This window comes from Pituophis catenifer, unplaced genomic scaffold (assembly GCF_029215685.1).
Source record: "Pituophis catenifer annectens isolate HBS135680 unplaced genomic scaffold, rPitCat1.0.hap2 SCAF_9, whole genome shotgun sequence".
In the NCBI taxonomy this organism is placed as follows: Eukaryota; Metazoa; Chordata; class Lepidosauria; order Squamata; family Colubridae; genus Pituophis; species Pituophis catenifer.
Window position 1 is genome coordinate 27,044,780 of NW_027256889.1, and position 19,895 is coordinate 27,064,674.

The 19,895-nt window shown below is 39.7% G+C and overlaps 1 protein-coding gene across 1 annotated transcript in view; it reads right to left on the reverse strand.

Annotated features, from left to right (window-relative positions):
* The window catches only part of LCK (LCK proto-oncogene, Src family tyrosine kinase), a 50,019-nt gene extending 37,544 nt beyond the window's left edge, over positions 1 to 12,475 (reverse strand). Inside the window, exons 1-3 of the mRNA XM_070949990.1 lie at positions 12,280 to 12,475; positions 11,662 to 11,768; positions 10,768 to 10,849 (exon numbers count right to left, since the gene is read on the reverse strand). Coding sequence (XP_070806091.1) covers positions 10,768 to 10,849; positions 11,662 to 11,768; positions 12,280 to 12,475 — 385 coding nt within the window. The remainder of the gene's footprint in view (positions 1 to 10,767; positions 10,850 to 11,661; positions 11,769 to 12,279) is intronic.
* Between the last annotated feature and the right edge of the window lie 7,420 nt (positions 12,476 to 19,895).

The following is a 19,895-nucleotide window of genomic DNA, read 5'->3' on the forward strand; positions in this document are numbered from 1 at the left end:
CCACAGTTGTGGCATCCAATTGGTTCATGATATCTTTCTTGAAATGCTACCTTCTTATATTGTTTATGTTCCATGTGGTTGTTACAACGACTCCTCCTTGAATTATCTTCAGCTATTAGCTTATTAGATAGATTTTCTATGGATAAATATCTTAAATTGATTGTGTCTAAATGAGATATATAGTTATCCCACGATGGGTCTAGTGAGTTAATGATAACACTCTTCATTGTTTGATCTGAAATTATCTCCCCCCTTAAATGCAGTTCTGCTCTGATTTTGTTTAAAGATATTAAATGTTCACTTATGGTAACCCCTGGCTTTATCCTAGCTGAAAAGAAATCTTTAGACATTCTTGTTGTAGTGGCTACACTTTCACTGTGAAACAATTTAAACATGCATTGAATAATTTCTGAGACAGTCAGATTTTGCTTAATACTGTGGTACATGGCAGGAGATATACTGGAAATTAATAAGAAAAATGCTCTATGGTGTAGGCAGTCCAATTTTAGAGTCCAAGGTCTTTTTGGGGGGTTAGTAATAAAAAATAATAAGTTTTCTTTTAGAAAGACAACCTGGAGCTGCTGACACCACTCTTGCAAATTAATACCATCTATTCTCAGTTTTGGGAAGTCATTGGGCAAATTCCCAATATTGTTGGATCCATTACTTACAACTGGGGGTAGTCCGTGATCTTGTAAATGTTGGTAGTTGCAGAATGGCGTGGGTATGCTTGCAACGAGTCTGAATGGCTCTCTCCGTTCCTCATGTCCTCCGAAGCTGTCTGCGTAGTCTTGCACATGCGCGTTGTTCATTTCGCTCCTGAAGCTGTCGTGAGAGTTTCTCGCTGCTGCAGCTCCCCCGCATTGCTCTTCCTCCGAGGAATCGGTCTCCGGCTCGATCTTGGGAGTCCTGGTGATAGCAGGCGCTCGCTTTCTTTTGTTGAGAACGCTGGTTCCTGGGATCGTCTGTGGTGTGGGGTGGTATCTGCAGGGCTCTCTGGGTTCAGGCGTCGGTGCTCTCGTCGTTTGGATAGAAGCGGGTAGATTCTGAGATGTTTGCTTGCTTGCTTGTCTTTTCTTTATTTTTTGACCGTTGTCTTTCGTTGATTCTTTTGTGATTTTCAATTTTGGTCTAAATGCTGCAAAGAGCGTTTTCATTGCTGATTTTACTCGCATTTCCATTGAAGCTTCTTCGATTTCTGTGTCTGATTCTTCCAAGGTGTAAATTTTCTCCCTTTCATTTCTTGCATCGAGTAAGGCTTTTCGTGCCAGATATTTTGAATCCTGCTTTCTGATTGGCTCTGCTTCGCTCATCTTAGGGGTCTGTTGAAACCAAGATGGCTGCCATTCGAAATTTTGCGCGGGACTGTTAGTTTTCTTTTTCGCTGTATTTTTATCTGCAGGCAGATCGCTCACCGTTTTTGAGTCTTTAGGTTCATCCGTAACGATGTGCTTCTCTCTCGCTGCTCTGTTGTTTTTTAATATGTCTTGGAGGTTCGCGATGAGATTTTCATCATTCTTTTGGCTTTTTAAGAGTTTTAGTATCTCTGACCTGAGTTCGTTGTTTTCTATTTCGTTTTCTTCTTGGTCATCAGTTTCATCCATTATTTCTTCGTTGTCTGTAGTGCAGTCTTCAGATTCTCTCGACATTGCAGTCGTGGACTCATCGATCATTTCTTGATCTGCTTCCATTTCTTTACTGTATGCCCTGGTGTTGGGCCTTTCTCTTTTGTTTCTGGAGTTTTCTCTCTCAGACATATTTAAAGTTTTATTGAGTCAATTCAACCATCCTCTGCTACCAGATTGTTGCGATATTTTCAGGATCAGACTCAATAAATGAATTAAGAGTTAGATATTCAAATAAAGCACTGTTTATTTACAGAAGGCATTCTATATTCACTGAATAATCACAGATAGAAGCACAGAAGGAATGCATACAGCTCCTTATATATACATAGGGTGGAGCTAGATATGGGAGTGGTTAAATATGAATATATTAAGTAGTGAAGAATAAGTTAACCCCTGATACCCTGGTCATATACTATTTACATAATGAAGAATAAGGCATTTACTTGTGACATATATATTTACATACACATACATACATATATATAAAATTTTCAGGCAATTCAGGTAGATTCATATGATTATAAAGATTTATTGCAACCTTAAGCTCTCTACAAGAATCTGACCAACTGGCAGTTAAGGGAAATGAACAGGAGATAAGAGAGGCATTCAAGGGGTGCTGGACTTGAATCTCTTGCAGACAAGCAGGGACTTGTGTCTTATGACATGTTTGACCCCCTCCCTGGGACTCAGCCTGGTCATCTTCTACACAAAATGTTGTTTTCAGTGGGTGAAGAGAGCTAAGTCAGAAGCCTGCAATACAGTGAAACAATTTAAAAAACTGTAAGTGGTGAAATCACCTGGAGTTAATTGAAGAGAGGGAAAGTTGAAAGGAGTGTTTTAAATATTTATATGGGAAAGATAGCGGTACATTGAAGAATGGAATCAAAAGAAATGCAATCAATATTCAAAAAGAAGGAAAAGGAAGCCATGAATGTTGTGAGTATGTCAAAAATAAGGCTACAGGTGTAGGCAATATAACTGGAGAAGTGTTAAAATATGCTTATGAATCATCTGTGCAATTTATTTAACACACATGTGATGACTGTGTCTGTGACTGTAAAAATCCTGCTATTATTCTTATATCCATGGATAGGAGTAAGAAATTTGCAAAACTACACGGGCATTACTCGGCCTTGGAAGGTAATGCCAAATTGAATGAGTATAAAAGGTGGTTGTTGTTAGTCGTGAAGTCGTGTCCAACCCATTGCGACCCCATGGACAGCGTTCCTCCAGGCCTTCCTGTCTTCTACCATCTTCTGGAGTCCATTTAAGCTCACGCCGACTGCTTCAGTGACTCCATCCAGCCACCTCATTCTCTGTCATCCCCTTCTTCTTTTGCCCTCAATCTTTCCCAGCATTAGGCTCTTCTCCAGTGAGTCCTTCCTTCTCAGTAGGTGGCCAAAGTATTTGAGTTTCATCTTCAGGATCTGGCCTTCTAAAGAGCAGTCAGGGTTGATCTCCTCTAGGACTGACCGGTTGGATCGCCTTGCAGTCCAACGGACTCACAGGAATCTTCTCCAGCACCAGAGTTCAAAGGCCTCAATTCTTTGGCGCTCAGCCTTCCTTATGGTCCAACTTTCACAGCCATACATTGCAACTGGGAAAACCATAGCCTTGACTATATCCACTTTTGTTGGCAGGGTGATGTCTCTGCTTTTTAGTTTTGAGCCACGGTGGCGCAGTGGTTAGAGTGCAGAACTGCAGGCTACTTCTGCTGATCACCGGCTGCCAGCAGTTTGGCAGATCAAATCTCACCAGGCTCAAGGTTGACTTTCATAATTGACTATTATGAAAGGTACAAGACAGGGATGTCCTCTATCTCCACTATTATTTGTACTGACACTGGAAGTATTAAATAGAAATATAAGACAGGATAAAGAGATAAAAGGTATGGAAATTAAAAAAGAGGAATATAAACTACAGGCATTTGCAGACAATTTGGTGTTTATTTTAGAAGATCCACAAGAAACAGGGCCAAAACTATTAGAAAGAATAGAAGAATATGGTGAGGTGGCAGGATTGAAAATTAATAAAGAGAAAACTAAGATAGTGAAAAACGTTACAGAGAAACAGAAAAGGGAGTTAATGCAGAAATTAGATATTCAGATTAAAAAGAAAGTAAGATACTTAGGCATTCAACTAACAGCAAGATGTGTTATGATTAAGGAAGATAATTATAATAAATAAAACAAATTGAGACAGATTTGGAGAGATGGAAAAATTTGCAATTATCGTTAATAGGAAGAATAGTAACAATTAAGATGAACATACTACCAAGGCCATTGCTTTTATTCCAAACAATTCCGAAAAAATTGGAGAAAAAATATTTTGAAAATTTGAACAAAATAATAGTGAAATTTATATGGCAGGGGAAGAAGGCGAGAATCAACTTAAAACTGTTACAAGATGCGAGAAACAGAGGAGGATTTGGACTACCAAACTGGGAACTATACTACCAGGCAGCAGTGTTAACATGGATGAAAGAATGGATTGTATTGAGAAATACAAGATTATTGACATTGGAGGGACATGACTTGCAATTGAGTTGGCATGCCTTTTTATGGTATGGGAAAAATAAGATACATGGTTACTTTTAAAGACATTATATAAGAAATGCTTTATTATTAGTATGGGAGAAAATTAGAGAACAACATTATTTGAAGATACCAGTTTGGCTTTCGACAATGGAAGCACTTGTACATCCAAATATTATTAATATGGTAAATATTGTTAGATATAAGGACATTTTGTCAGAAAAGGGGGAACTTAAAATGAAACAAGATTTGGAAAAACAGGACATTGATATGGTGTGGTATGCACAACTGCAAACTACAACTACAACTTCAAAAACACAAAACTACAACTTCAAAAAAGCCAACTATGATCTCATAGACTTCCACCTCTCATCTCTTGATTGGCAAATTCTATTCTCTGGCTGTAACACTGCTGAAGACCATTATAACATTTTCTTGCTCAAAATCAATAGTTATTAAACCATATGTACCACTAATCATCACCAAAACCAGGAAAAACAAATTATCCATATCAATAAGAAAGCTCCAATCCCCCCAAAAAATTCCTCTGGCGAAAAAACAAAACTGGCTATGTAGCTAACTTTAAAAGCCACTACAAAAATATATGCCACCAAATAAAGACTGAAAGCACCAATTACCACACCAAACAAGAAGAGAACCTCCTGCACACGAGATCAAACCGCGCCTTCTATAATTTTGTAAACAACAAACTTAAAGACTTGAGATCCATCCCGCCCCTTAAAGGACCTAACAGTAAAGAATGCAATGTTGAAGCAGTTAAAGCAAGCCTCTTCAACACATTCTTCAGTTCACTCTTTGTAAACAGCAGTGGCTCATGCTCAACATTCCCTAGTTGTACCACAAATAACTACAAGCTAACACAATTAGATTTCACAGAAGATAATGCTGAAAAGGCACCACATAGACTAAAACCATCTCTATCGCACCTGATGGACTATGTGCATACTTCTTAAAAAAGCTTTCCACTGCTATAGCAGAACCCCTAAGCATAATCTTTGAAAAATCCTTTGAAAAAAGGAGACCCTAGCCTAGTTGAAAATTACAGACCAATCTCTTTATGCTGCATCACCTGCAAAGTCATGGAATCAATCATTAACCAATCCATTACCAATCCAATCCATCTAGAAACAAACAATCTACTCTCTAATAAACAATTTGGTTTCAGAAAAAAATTATCCTGTAATCTACAACTTCTACACTGGAAAAATTTATGGACTACAAATCTCGATCAGGGCAAAGCAATAGATGCAATTTACATAGACTTCTGTAAAACCTTTGATTCAGTGGTACATGACAAACTACTTCTAAAACTAAAATCCTATGGCATCTCCGGACCCCTACATAATTGGATAGCTGTGTTCCTGTCAAACAGACAACAAGTGGTCAAAATAGGGAGCGCCCTATCAAATCCTGCACCTGTTAATAGCGGTGTCCCCCAAGGCAGCGTTCTAGGACCAACACTCTTCATACTATACCTAAATGATTTTTGCGATCATATTATAAGCAACTGCGTTCTCTTCGCCAATGATGTCAAAATATTTAATACCACCAACAATGCTGCTACCCTTCAAAAAGTCTTTGACTTTGTGTCGGAATGGTCAAACAATTGGCAACTCCAAATCTCAACCAACAAATACTCTGTCTTACACATTGGCAAAAAGAATTAGAACACAAAATACAAGCTATGTAGACACGACCTTGTAGATGACTCTCACTCTGTCAAGGACCTTGGGGTACTCATATCTAATGAACTAAGTGCCAAAGCCCACTGTAACAACATCACCAAAAAGAGTTGTAAACCTAATCTTGCATAGCTTCTTCTCCGGTAATATCACACTACTAACAAGAGCATACAAAACATTTGCTAGACCAATTCTCGAATACACCTCATCTGTCTGGAACCCGCACTGCATATCGGACATTAATACAATCGAACTTGTCCAGAAATATTTCACAAGAAGAGTCCTCCACTCCTCTGCTCGCAACAAAATACCTTATGCCACCAGACTTGAAATTCTGGGCCTAGAAAACTTAGAACTACGCCATCTTCAGTCTGACCTAAGCATAGCTCATAAAATTATCTGCTACAATGTCCTACCTGTCAATGATTACTTCAGCTTCAACCACAACAATACATGAGCACACAATAGATACAAACTTAAAGTGAACCGCTCCAAATTCGATTGCAGAGAATATGACTTTAGCAACAGAGTGGTCAATCCCTGGAATACACTACCTGACTCTGTGGTTTCATCCCAAAACCCGCAAAATTTTAACCTAAGACTGTCTACTGTTGACCTCACCCCATTCCTAAGAGATCTGTAAGGGGTGTGCATAAGAGCACCAGCCTGCTTACCGTCCCTGTCCTAATGTTTCCTCTATTTGTATCTATTTTATATATTCAATTCATGCTTATACATATATAAATTACCTAATACGTTCTTGACAAATAAATAAATAAAAATACAATCTAGATATGAAAAAGATGCAAAATTATATGGCTTTTATATGGCATTGACAGAATTAGACAAGATATTAACAGGAACAGATGAGGGAGTGATAAGAAAATTGTATAGTTATTTATTGAGTATCAAATTAGAAGAAGAACAAGTTAAAGAAACAATGATAGCATGGGCAAAAAATATTGGACATATGATAGAGCTAGATAAATGGCAGCAATTATGGGATAGGAATTATAAGTTAACTATATCAACTGCATACAAGGAGAATCTGTACAAGATGTTTTATAGATGGCATTTTTCACTTGAAAGACTGGCAAAAATGTTTAAAGATAAATCAAGATAAAGATAAATGTTGGAAATACCATCAGACACCGGGATCATATTATCATATGCAGTGGATGTGTATAGAAGCAAAAAAAATACTGGGCAAGAATTCGTATGTAGTTGGAGAAGATGACGAAGCAGCATATTGATTTAAAACCTGAGATATTCCTGTTCGGGATTTTACCAGGGAATTATAGTAAAGAAAATGTATACTTGATTATTCATGTAATAACTGTGGCTAGAATTGTATTTGCACAGAATTGGAAAGGTAAAGAGATACCTGTAGATGAAAACGTGATTAAGAAAATATTGGAATGTGCAGAAATGAATAGATTAACACTTGCAATTAAGGGAAAGGAAGAATCTGATTATTACAATTTATTTTATCAATGGTTAGAGAATAAATATAAAATGTATAATAAAGTTAAATAAGTTAAGAAGAGAAATGTTATAATAATAGATATGTTAAGTATTAAGCATTAATATTAAAATCAGAGTAGATATAAATAATTAACATGGTGGTAAGATTTAATTGTTATGACACAAAAAAATTGTACCCAGACAACACAGTGTTTCATGAATTATAGAATGTTTTGTATTAAAAGAAAAGAAAAAATGTGTTTAAAAAAAATGAGGACCCAGATTGTTGGGTGCAATATGCTGATTCTGTAAAACCATTTAGAGAGGCTGTAAAGCACTATGAAGCGGTATATAAGGCTAAGTGCTATTGCTATTGCTAGTATGCTATCTATATTTGCCATAGCTTTCCACCCAGGAGCAAGCATCTTTTAATTTCTTGGCTGTAGTCCCCATCTGTGGTGATCCTGGAGCCCAGGAAAATAAAATCTGTCACTACCACCATTTCTTCCCCATCCCAATCATCAAAATTGAGAAAGTGCAGTGTGACTTTATGCTAGGCAGGGTGGAACAGATGTATCCTTTTCAACAGGTCATCAAAGCATGTATGAATGTGAGGAAGTTTATCATGAATTTGTTGGTTTAGAGAAAGTGTATCCTAAAGCAAATAGTTATGGAATGTGGAATTGGTTGACTGCTGAAAACAATAAGAGTGGTATATGACAGAAGCAAAGAGTATGAGAATCACTTAAATGCTTAGTATTTTTCGGAGTATAAAACGCACTGGAGTATAAAATGCAGCTTAGTTTTTGGGGAGGAAAATAGGGGGAAAAAATCTGCCTACCTATTAATCTGTCTAGCGTCCTTAGTCTGGTCAACTTCAGCACATTAGTTTGCTGGTTTTTTATCCCCTGCTTGGGGTTAAAAAACAGCTTCTAAGGCACAGCTGAGAGGAAGCAGCAATGAGAAAAGCAGGCAAAGGGGGAGGGGAGATCGCTTCACTCGGATAGCGCCTAATTAGGGCTGAAAAAAAGCTTCTAAAGAACAGCTGAATCGGAGCAAAGCATGGAGATCGCTTCACTGCCAGTGCCTCGTTAAAGCACAGCAGAGAGTCGAGGGAGCAGGCAAAGCTGGGAAGATCTCTGGCTATGGCTATTGTCTCATTAGCGCCTCATTAGGGCTGAAAAAAAGCTTCGAAAAAGCTACATTTGGAGTATAAGACGGACCCGAATTTTCAGCCTCTTTTAGTGGGGAAAAAGGTGCGTCTTATACTTCAAAAATACGGTAGTTAATATTTGAGCAAGGAATAAATCATATTGTCATTTTTGCTTTTGAATGAGTTTATGGAAAATATTTTCTAAAATGCTGTTTGTGACATAAGACGTGTATTGGTTGCAGACAAATGTGTAGGCATGTAAACAATGCTATATTGTTGACAGACTACAGATTATTGCAGCAACAGTTGTAAAGATTATTCTGATGTAGGAAGGAATCTGAATCCGAAATTAATCTATCAGAAGTCAAGGTATGGGTGTCTAACAGGAGAGCAAAGAATTGCAAAGAATTATACATAAATGGTGAACAATTAAAGGAAGTACATGCATTTATTGCCCCTAGTAAAATATTTGTTGAAAAGACATGCTTTTGAAAAGTTGGGAATAATATGTCATTTATATCAAGGAATGAAAGTTTGTTGAAAGAAGAAAAAATAACAGCAAATTAGCCTGCTACTGTCCACTTAGTCTTACAAATAAGAGTTGGGTTCAGAAGTGGTTTCAGCAGGTTCTGACCAGTTCTGGAGAACCGGTAGCGGAAATTTTGAGTAGTTCAGAGAACCGGTTGTAAAAATTCTGACTGGCCCCGCCCCCATCTATTCTCTGCCTCCCAAGTCCCAGCTGGTCGGGAGGAAATGGGGATTTTGCAGTATCATTCCCCTGGAGTGGTGAGGGAATAAAGATTTTACAGTATCCTTTCCCTGGAGTGGGGTGGGAATGGAGATTTTACAGTATCCTTTCCCTGCCACACCCACAAAGCCACACCCACCAGGCTATGCCACGCCCACCAACCACAGAACCTGTAGTAAAAAATTTTGAAACCCACCACTGGTTGGGGTTATCAGCAAAGGCAGTTAGTTTGATGTAGTTTTAAGGCACTATTTTAGAAACCAGAAAACTATATGTTCCAGTCCCTCCTCAGGCACGAAGCCATCTGGGTGACCTTGGGCCAGTCAACCTCTCTCAGCCCTAGGAAGGAGGCAATGGCAAACCACTTCTGAAAAAAATGGCTAAAAAAACTACAGAGACTTGTCCAGGTGGTCACCAGAAGTCAAAAATTGACCTGAAGGAATGCATGCACATACATGCACATCAGGGGCAGGTTCTAAAATTTTTTACTACCGGTTCTATGGGCGTGGCTTATTTTGTGGGCGTGGTTTGATGGTCATGTGACAATTCTTTAGGATTTAGCAGAGGTACTGGTCTACCAGGTTTTTAACTGCTTGCAGAGCTGTACCGGTCTACCCATTTGTTCTTGGAGCATCCTGGTCTACCACCACACTGCCTTCTAACACTGATCAGCTGTAGGGCGGCCCTTTGAAGCCCCAGGGCAAGAGTTTAAACAGGTTTTTTCCTTCTAGCCGATCAGCTGGGACTCGGGAGGCAGCGAATAGATTGGGGGCGGGGCCAAATAAAAGGTAAGAATAATGCGGGGGCCGGGGGGAGGGCCCAGCTCCCAAACAAAGAGAACCGGTTTGGTGATGTCATATCGTCACCGGCAGAACCGGGCCGAACCGGGAGGAACCCACCACTGATGCACACCACTAAAAAAGCAAAAATTGACCCAACTGAAACAACTGAAACAATAGGGTATGGTTAGAGGAATGGAGCATCGGAGAGATTCATCTGAATATTCTTCTGAATATATTTGAGCAACAAGTTTGAGCAACAATTTTCATAAGATGTGGCCCACACTTCTGCAATCTCTCCCACCTGTTGATGCGGTCCCCTTATTTTGTTCTCTGCCCTACGTTTGCCCCCAACCCAGGGGTGAAATCCAGCAGGTTCTGACAGGTTCTGGAGAACCAGTAGTGGAAATTTTGAGCAGTTCGGAGAACCGGTAGCAGAAATTTTGAGCAGTTTAGGGAACTGGTAGCGGAAATTTTGAGTAGTTCGGAGAACCAGCAAATACCACCTCTGGCTGGCCCCAGAGTGGGGAGGGAATGGGGATTTTGCAGGATCCTTCCCCTGCCACGCCCATCAAGCCATACCAAGCCATGCCCACAGAACCAGTAGTAAAAAATTTGGATTTCATCACTGCCCCATCCCCTCGACTTGCCAACCAATCCTAAAATGCCACAGATTTATTGCATTGCTAAGAAATCCAGATAGTCTTTGCACAGCCTTGGCCAACATCCAAAGTTGAAAGGAAAAATAAAACACTTACCTTGAAGGGGTGAACTAGGAGGAGGAATCCCTTCGGCTGGCAACAGAGGAGTGTGCAACTCAGAACCATTTAAAGTGGGTCTCTGCAGGAGAAACAATGCTAACTGAAATCAAAGATGCTTTAATTGAAAGAGAGGTGAAAAGTGAGATAGAACCATTTTCAAATGTGATGGAAGAAAGCCGGAACTAAAATGCTTCTTCCTTACCCAAATGAAATTTATTATTATTATTATTATTATTATTATTATTATTATTATTATTATTATTATTATCTGATAATCTTATGATGCTCCATATTTCCTGATCTGGCTAAAATGAAAATTGATCCTGTCAGCTGTGAAATCAGGTATAAAACTTGGCCAGAGACCAAACACGTATTTGAAAGAAAAGTTGGAATACATAAATCAGGGTGGAGAACCTTTGGGGCAGAGGTGAAATCCAGCAGGTTCTGTCAGGTTCTGGAGAACTGATAGTGGAAATTTTGAGCAGTTTGGAGAACCAGCAAATACCACCTCTGGCTGACCCCAGAGTGGGGTGGGAATGGGGATTTTGCAGTATCCTTCCCCTGGAGTAGGGTGGGAATGGAGATTTTGCAGTGTCCTTCCCCTGCCACACCCACCAAGCCATGCCCACCAAGCCACACCATGCCCACCAAGCCACGCCCACAGAACTGATAGTAAAAAAATTTGGATTTCACCACTGCTTTGGGGTGAGACTTTATACCAGTATTTCCAACCTTGGCAGTTTTAAAATGGGCACCTTAAAACTGCCAAGGTTGGGAAACATGGCGTTATACAGGACAGTAAAGTATACCATGCATTCAATAGGTCCCCAATGTGTTTTCAAAAAGGAGTTATGGGATGAGCATACCAGAGCAATAAATGAGATTTCTCACCTGCGGCTTGGTGGCTGGATCAATAGGATAGTGACACACCTCACAAATCTCAGCATCTATAGCCCAGTCATCATCATAGTCTAAACTGTAGCAGCAACCCATAATGTCTGCAAAGACAGGAGAGGAGACTGAGTCATGAGCCCAGGTTCAAAACTCCAAACATCTAAGATCTTCAGCAAATCACATGAAATTAGAAATGAAAATAAATAAATAAATGCAAAATGAAATGAATTTGCAACAAAATAGATTGCCCATCATTCATGATATTCCTGGAAATTAACTAACAGGTTAATTCCAGAAATATAAATATATAGACAGAACACCGACACTGATATCCCCTAAACTCCGCTGAAGATGATTCCTAGTAACATCTTACTAGTAGTAACGAAATGTCCAGAAACCAACCCACAAGCTCGGAGAACGAACCTTCACTCTCACCCTACACCAGAGCTACAAATATTCGCAACTACTGCAATACAATCACTTGCCTAGAGCAGGTTGTATCATAGTGGGTACACTAAGTTGGTGAAACAGGGGCAATTCTTGGAAATCGCATTTTCCCAGGATCAACCAATTCTGATATCCCTCAAGAGGTAATACAAGTAGTCCTCAACTTACGACCACAATTGAGTCCCAAATTTCTGTTGCTCAGCAAGACAGTTGTTTTATGACCCTTCTTGCCACAGTTGTTAAGTAAGTCACCACAGTTGTTAAAGGAATCATGCAGTTGTTGAGTGAATCTGGCTTCCCCATTGACTTTGCTTGTCAGAAGGTCACAAAAGATGATCACATGACCCTGAGACACTACAACCATCAGTTGTGAAGCATCCGGACTTCGATCACATGACCACAGGGATGCTGCAACGGTCATAAGTGTGAAAAACAACCATAAGTCACTTTTTTCAGCACCGTTGTAAGTCAAAGACTACCTGTATAGCACTAAATTATAGGAGGCTGAAAGAACATTTTGCATTTTGCCGTACTTGGAAAAGCACTTTCTGAACAGGCACTGGGCCATTTGAAGTCTGGAATCCTCTTCCTCTTCTCCTCTCTTTATAACCTTATATCAAGCAAGTATAAAATGCACTGCTTTATATTAAATTGTCAAGATCTTCAAAGCAATAGAGGAGAATGAAATAAGCAAAATATAGAAAGGGCTTTAAAAATGTTTACAACAAATGAAAAAGAAGAAAGTTGATACATAGTCCATGAGATACTTCTGGGTGCTGAAAACCACAACCAAGTGCTACCAACTCCTCAGCAATTTGGAAGCTGTTGAGAAATTGGTAAAAGTCTGGCTAATTTTCAACTCCACCCCAAGTGATAGAAAGACCAGTAAACCTGTGTCCAAATATACCCTAACCAGTGGTGGGTTTCAGATGTTTTTACTACCGGTTCTGTGGGTGTGGCTTGGTGGGTGTGGCAAGGGAAGGATACTGTAAAATCTCCACTCCCACTCCACTCCAGGGGAAGGATACTGTAAAATCTCCATTCCCTCCTGATCAGCTGGGACTTGGGAGGCAGAGAATAGATGGGGGTGGGGCCAGCCAGAATTTTTACTACCGGTTCTCCAAACTACTCAAAATTTCCGCTACCGGTTCTCCAGAACTCGTCAGAACCTGCTGAAACCTACCTCTGACCCTAACTGAAAGTTGGTGAGATATAAAGGAATCACGGAATGCTCTCTAAGTGCTATGCAAACTGCCTCCCACATCAGCCCAGACTCCTCTTCTGCCCCACGAACCTATTAGGTGAACTACTTTTGGACATAGGTTTACCAGTTTCCTAGAAGATCAATAAACTCATATTCAGAAATAGCCTGAGATATAGGTTGCTGGCAAGGAGCATCTGCACCTGCCCTCCATCCTAAGCCCCCAGCCACACTACATCACATTTTCCAAAGTCATCATTGGTGGATGTCTTTCCTGTTAGTGATGCCTAGTGGGAAAATCTATCAAATGCTGCTCTAAAATTATCCCATGGTCAAGCTGAATGGACTGGCTACATGCAAACCTCATTGCTGAGGCACATTATGATTAGCCATTGGAAAAAAGCACAAATTATGCTAACATTTTTGTTATCAACAATTGCATATTAATACAACAGTGAGAAGAATAGAGCAATTGATTGATGGATTATATATCCCACCTTTCTTATAGGCTTCATAGCACTCCTTGTTCCTATTTTTCCCCACATCAATCGCCCCAGGAAGTTACATGAAAGAGAGTGATGAATCTCAAAAGTCATTCAAGGAACTTCCATGGCTGATGGAGAACCAGTATTCTGGTTTCCCAATCCTAAATTAGTACCTCCACTTCTGCACCACAATGTCATTTCTCTCAGAAATAAGGAAGAATTTCCATATCTGCTTCCCTCAACAGATTGGTGAGCAGAAAAAGATTTATTTTTTTTCCAGGGCCCCAGACAAGGACATAGACAGAAACTGGAGCCTTCAAGCAGCTAGAATTGTATTTGCACAAAACTGGAAAGCAGATAAAATCCTGTTGGAAGGAGAAATTATAAAGAAAATTTTATAATGTGCAGAAATTAATAGATTAACATTGAGAATAAAAGATAAAGAGGAGTCGATGTATTTCAAGACATGGGATAAATTTTATGATTGGTTAGAAAGGAAATATGAATAAGGATATAGAGACAAAATAGAAAGAGAATAGATGGGAGAAAACAATTAGAAAAATAGAAACCCAGAGGATGCCAAGTAAAAGGAGAAAGGGGAGGGGGGTAAAAGGGAAAAAGTGAGAGTTTATAAAAATGTACGCAAATGATGAAATAAAAATAAATAATAATGGAATAAGAAATTGAAATGAGAATAAAGATAATTAGAAAATCGGGGCTGCTCTAATACCACTTTAGATTTAACTGAAAAGGGAAACAACAGGAGAGAGGGGAAGGAGTAGAGAGAGAGGAAGGGAGAAGAGGAGAGGAGAAAGAAAAAAGGAAAAGGAGAGGAAGAAAAGGGAGGGGAAAGAGGAGTAGAAGAGAAGGTTAGAAGGGGGGAAGAAGAGAGGAGTGGGGGAAGAGAAGGGGAAGTAGGAAAGAGAAGGAGAGGAAGAATGAAGGAAGTAGGAGGAAAAAAAGGAAGGAAGAGAAGGGGAGGAGAAGAAGAAAGGTTGGAGTAAAGGTAAAGGGTAAAAGAGCAGCAAAGTAAAAATTAAAATTAAAAGAAAAGATGAATGAAAAATGATGGACAAATGACTGTACATGTAAATGTGTTTATGAGAAATAAAAATTTTAAATTTTAAAAAAAAGAATGGGATTATTGCTTAGCAAAAATGCATTGCCCTCTTGTCAACTCTACTTCTCCAGCATTTATACAGTGAATAACTCTCATCCACAGCCTAAGGTACAGTGGTCATTGTTAGTCCTTTGAATCTTGAGCAGCAGCTCTCCATTGGAAAGTGCTTCATATAAAGAAATGATTTAATATAGGCAGTCCTTGACTTATGACGATGATTAGCAACCATTCAAAATTACAGACAGACCTTCCTGTGACCACTTTATGGGCATTTGGCAACTGGCTTGCCTTTATAGCCAGTCGTGTGACATGATTTATGATTTTTTTGCTGGAAACTAGCAAAAAACTAGCAAAAAACATAGCAATACAGTGACTCACTTTACGATTGCAGCATTCACTTAACTATTGCAAAAAAATGTCATAAAATCAGATCAGTCAAATGGGTGCCTTGATTTATGATTGTTATTGTTCTGCCCCAGCTCCAGATTCCCGAGGATATTGACACACACCAACGGTCCTTATCAAATTTATTAAGTAGCAAGAATAAACCAAAGTCCGGCAAAGGTTGGCAACTAGCCCAGAAAACAAGATACGATAAAACTTTTCCAAAAATGCTCTGATGATAATTACAAGTTGTTTCCAGCAAGAAACTTACTAACTGTGTGTGACTTAAATAGGCTAAGGGAGTGGCCAAGTATCCTCAAGCTTTACTCTCAAGGAGACCTCCTCCTCCTGAGTAGCCACTCCTGCCTTTTGGCAGCCCTGCGTGCTCGAGCATTGAGGAGAGCTCCTCCACTTTGCTCTCTCCACTTGAAGGAGCCTCTGGAGGCTCTGAAGGCCATGGCTGAGTCTCTGCCTCTGGCACCACATCCTCTTCAGCCTCCTCGCTGTCCGACGCGAGCGCCGGCTGCGCAGGCTGCTGGCGCGACCCCATACCAGCCTCCTCAACGTCGGGATCAGCCACGATCCGCACAGGCTGCTGGCGGGCCACAACAGTTATGACTTACAATGGAAATTCCAAGCTCCATTACAGTCATAAGTCAAGGACTACTTGTATACATATTACTCAAGTCAGGTTCATAAGAACTCAAGGAAAGCCTTCATGGACCAAGCTAGGGCCTATCTTAGCCTAGAATATGTTTCTTACAATGGCTACCCAGCTATATCTGAGGAAACCTTTTCTCCTGAATCGTCCCCTTAATCTGGTACTTGTGAGCTCCATGTCCCGTCCCAAAAGTAGCATTAATTATTTAAGACCATTTGTCCTTAATAGACATTTAGACATTTGTCTGACAGACGAAGAGCCATAGTGGCACAGTGGTTAGAATGCAGTATTGCAGGCTAATTCTGCTGACTGCCAGCAGTTTGATTCTCACTGGCTCAAGGTTGATTCAGCCTTCCATCCTTCCAAGGTCGGTAAAATGAAGACCCAGATTGTTGGGGACAATATGCTGACTCTGTAAATTGCCTAGAGAGGGCTGTGAAGGGTTATACAAGTCTTATTGCTATTGCTATCTTCCTTAACAGAATAACAGAACAACAAAGTTAGAAGAGACCTTGGAAGTCTTCCTTGAATTTGTCTAATTTGTCTCCCTTTTGAATTTATCTCCCTTTTAAAACCATCTGACTTTATGCCCATCACCACATCATGTAATGAATTCCACAGGCCAATCGTGTACTCTTAAGACAGTGCTTTCTTTTGTCTTTTCTAAATCTTCTGTGGATTAGCTGCACTAGATGATCTTGGTTCTAGGGGTCAAAAAGAACTTTCTCCCTGTCCATTTGCTCCATGTCATGACAAAGCAGTAGCTTTGCAAAGTTTAGATGACAAGGACTTCCAACTGTACTTGGAAACACTGAAGACTAAACTGGAGATCATTTGTAAAAAATAATTTTTAAAAAAATAGTTCCATCACAATATAGTGTTGGGGGCAGCAAATTATAGTCAACCAAGGTGGGGTGAAAAAAAACCAAGGTTAAAAAAACAGAAACTGCCTTTGTTAATAGGATACCCCAGTTTTATTGGTTTGTCTGTAATGAAGTAGTCTTCATTCAAATATTCTGTATTTTTTTAATGTCAGAAAGCAGGCTAAAGTTTTTGGACTTCTGACAGCTTTGCAATACAATATCTTAACCGACTGGTGTGTTTGTGTGTGTGTGTGTGTGTGTGTGTGTGTGTGTGTGTGTGTGTGTGTGTGTAAGCCATGGTCTAAATGACCCCTTCCAAACGTGTCATTCTGAAATAGATTCTAAAGAAGGACTGCCTGTAGCACTTCCTGGAAGAACATTTTAGAGACCTACTGTACAAAATAAACAAAATGGCCCCAACCTCTAACAAGTGTGCCAGATAACACCTTTTTTTCTTGATAATAATCCTGCATTTTTAACAACGGCTTAAGGAGCATAAATCCAAATGATCCACTTCGATGCAGCTTCCAAAAAGAGCTCTGTTGAATTCTCACCCTTACCTTACTCACTTTGGGATGTATTTCTGACCAATCCAAAGAGAATGAGATTGTCCTTTAAGTGAACAAAGATAACCTGGCAGGATCAGTACAGGGCCCAGAGCAAGGTTTTATTGGTGTGTGCCTTCAGGTCAGTCTTGATCCCAGGCAACTGTCCGGACAAGTCCATGACATTTTCTTGATAATACCGTAATTTTCACAGGTAAATTGCTAGGCTTGGAGAGAATAACAGGGTTGGCTACCCACCCAAATTCAGGGACATTGATTTTTAGAAATGTACGGTATCCTACATTGCTATGTAACTGCCAGATATTGCTAATTTGAAACTAAATTGTTAGACATAGTCCTTGACCTACAAACACAATTGGGACCAGAGTTTCTGTTGCTGAACAAAGTGGTTCTTATGTGAGTTGCATCCAGCAGTATAATCTTTCTTGCTATGTTTGTTATGCAAATGACTACAGTTTTTAAGGGAATCAAGTGGTTGTTAGCACCACTTCAGATTCTGCCATCAACTTTGCTTGTCGGAAGCCATCTGGGAAGGTCCCAGAATGGTGATCACATGACCAGGATCCTACAACCATTGTATATACATGCCACTTGCTCACTGCCTGAATTTTGATCATGTGACCGTGGGAATGCTATGATGGTCATAAGTGTGAGGACCAGTTGTATGTCACTTTTTCAGGGTCATTTTAGCTTTGAACAGTTGTCAAGTGAATGGTTGTAAGTACCTCCCTTCCCCAACAAATTGGCAGGATTTTAAAAGCAACTGAAGCTCAACACATTTAGGAGACAACTAACATTCTAACATTTCATGTAATGTCTAAATTCATTTCCTTGAAGTCCTGAATGCTTCTTGTACCCCTTGTATTTCTCATATGTCTTTTTTTGCTGTCACTAAATTGCATTTATTGTTTTCCCATTAAGATTTACTTCATAACATTTCTACAAACAAGCATTTTGTTTTATTGCTCACATATATTTTACGGTATGTTATGGATGGGCCTGTTTGCCATGATCCTATCTTCTCTTGTGTTGATTGCACGCTTGATGCCATAAGATGCCTTGAAAATTCAACCCAAACAAAAGATATAAATTGAACAAATGCCTGAAAATCGTTAGTATCTCTCCCTCATTCACTTAACACACTTTGTATATATCTCCTTAATTTAAAAATAGAGAAAAAAAAGATTGCAGTCTATGGAGATTCTTAGTCATCCAGGTGATGGTTGTCCCAAAGGACTTTCTTCTGTCCAGCTGCCTTTTGAAAGAAAGCATATTTGGGACAAAGATTGCAGTCATAACATCTTCTACTTCTTGTTTACAAATCAGTTAATTATCATTAGTAGTTAAACTACACGTTTAACTATAACTTCTAGAGAGTCGGTGTTAAATTGAATCCTTAGAAACCAACCAACAAAAAAGATATGTAAACAATAATAACATTCACTTACAGCCCAAGCAAATGTCAGTCCTCAAATATCACTTACAACTCCCAAAGAACAAAACGTGAGAAGAACATCTGGAGGTGATCCCTTGGGAGAAAATCCCACCTAAAGAGCCAAAGAACGGGTAACCTTCTTCTTGCTGGCTGGGGAATTCTGGAAGTTGAAAGCCACATAAAGAGGCCATAGTTGCTGTCAGGGTTGTGACCAATGCCCTAATTAAATCATGATTTAATTAGGGCATCCGTCAGAACCCTGACAGTTGCCCTGCCCTACTCTTGGGTCTGGAAGTCAGCCTTCTCTCAGTTCTTCTCCATTACTTACTTTTAGTCGGGGTGGAAGAAACCAGTTTCTCCTTGGTTCCCACAATTTGAAAGGGAGGGAAAGGTCTTCCTCATCACACTACAGAGTTAATCCACATTAACTGTTTAGACAGAGACAGAACTGCAGACGAGAAGATCAAAGATTTCTTCACTTCTCTCTCCTTTCTCTCTCTCTCTCTCTCTCTCTTTCTTGCCACCTTTCCTGCTGATTTCCTGCCCTCTAAGATCTCTGCAGAGGCAGCACCAGAAATGTGTTTGTAGCACTTGTTTGACCACAAAAAGTTCTAAAGCAGTTCACAAACCCCAAAAGTTTCCTGCCAGCCTCAACCCCCTGCTTTTTGTAGTTCTATAGCTGAATCTTGCAGCTGGCCCCCTATGGATCTTCTGAGCCACAAGGTGTGCAGCCTTGACAAAGGCTTTGTGCCTTTTGAACTCTGGGAACCATTACACTGGGAAGAAGACAGAGACAGTACGGATTCAAAGGATGTTTCAGGAATGCTTCCAGACATTCATTTAAATGTCAGAGGGCTCCATGCTCCAGATTGGGTCCAAAGGGATCTCATATTCTCATTGCTTTCTCTTGGCTTGATTTTCCTCACAAAGAATCACTAGAGAGCTAGTGATTCTCCTTTCTCAACTAGCCAGGAAACAGTTTAAGGAATTGCTCTTCTACTGGACCTGGAAAAATGAGACATGCTGACATCAACCTGGAAAAATAATAATAACTTTATTGTCATTGTAC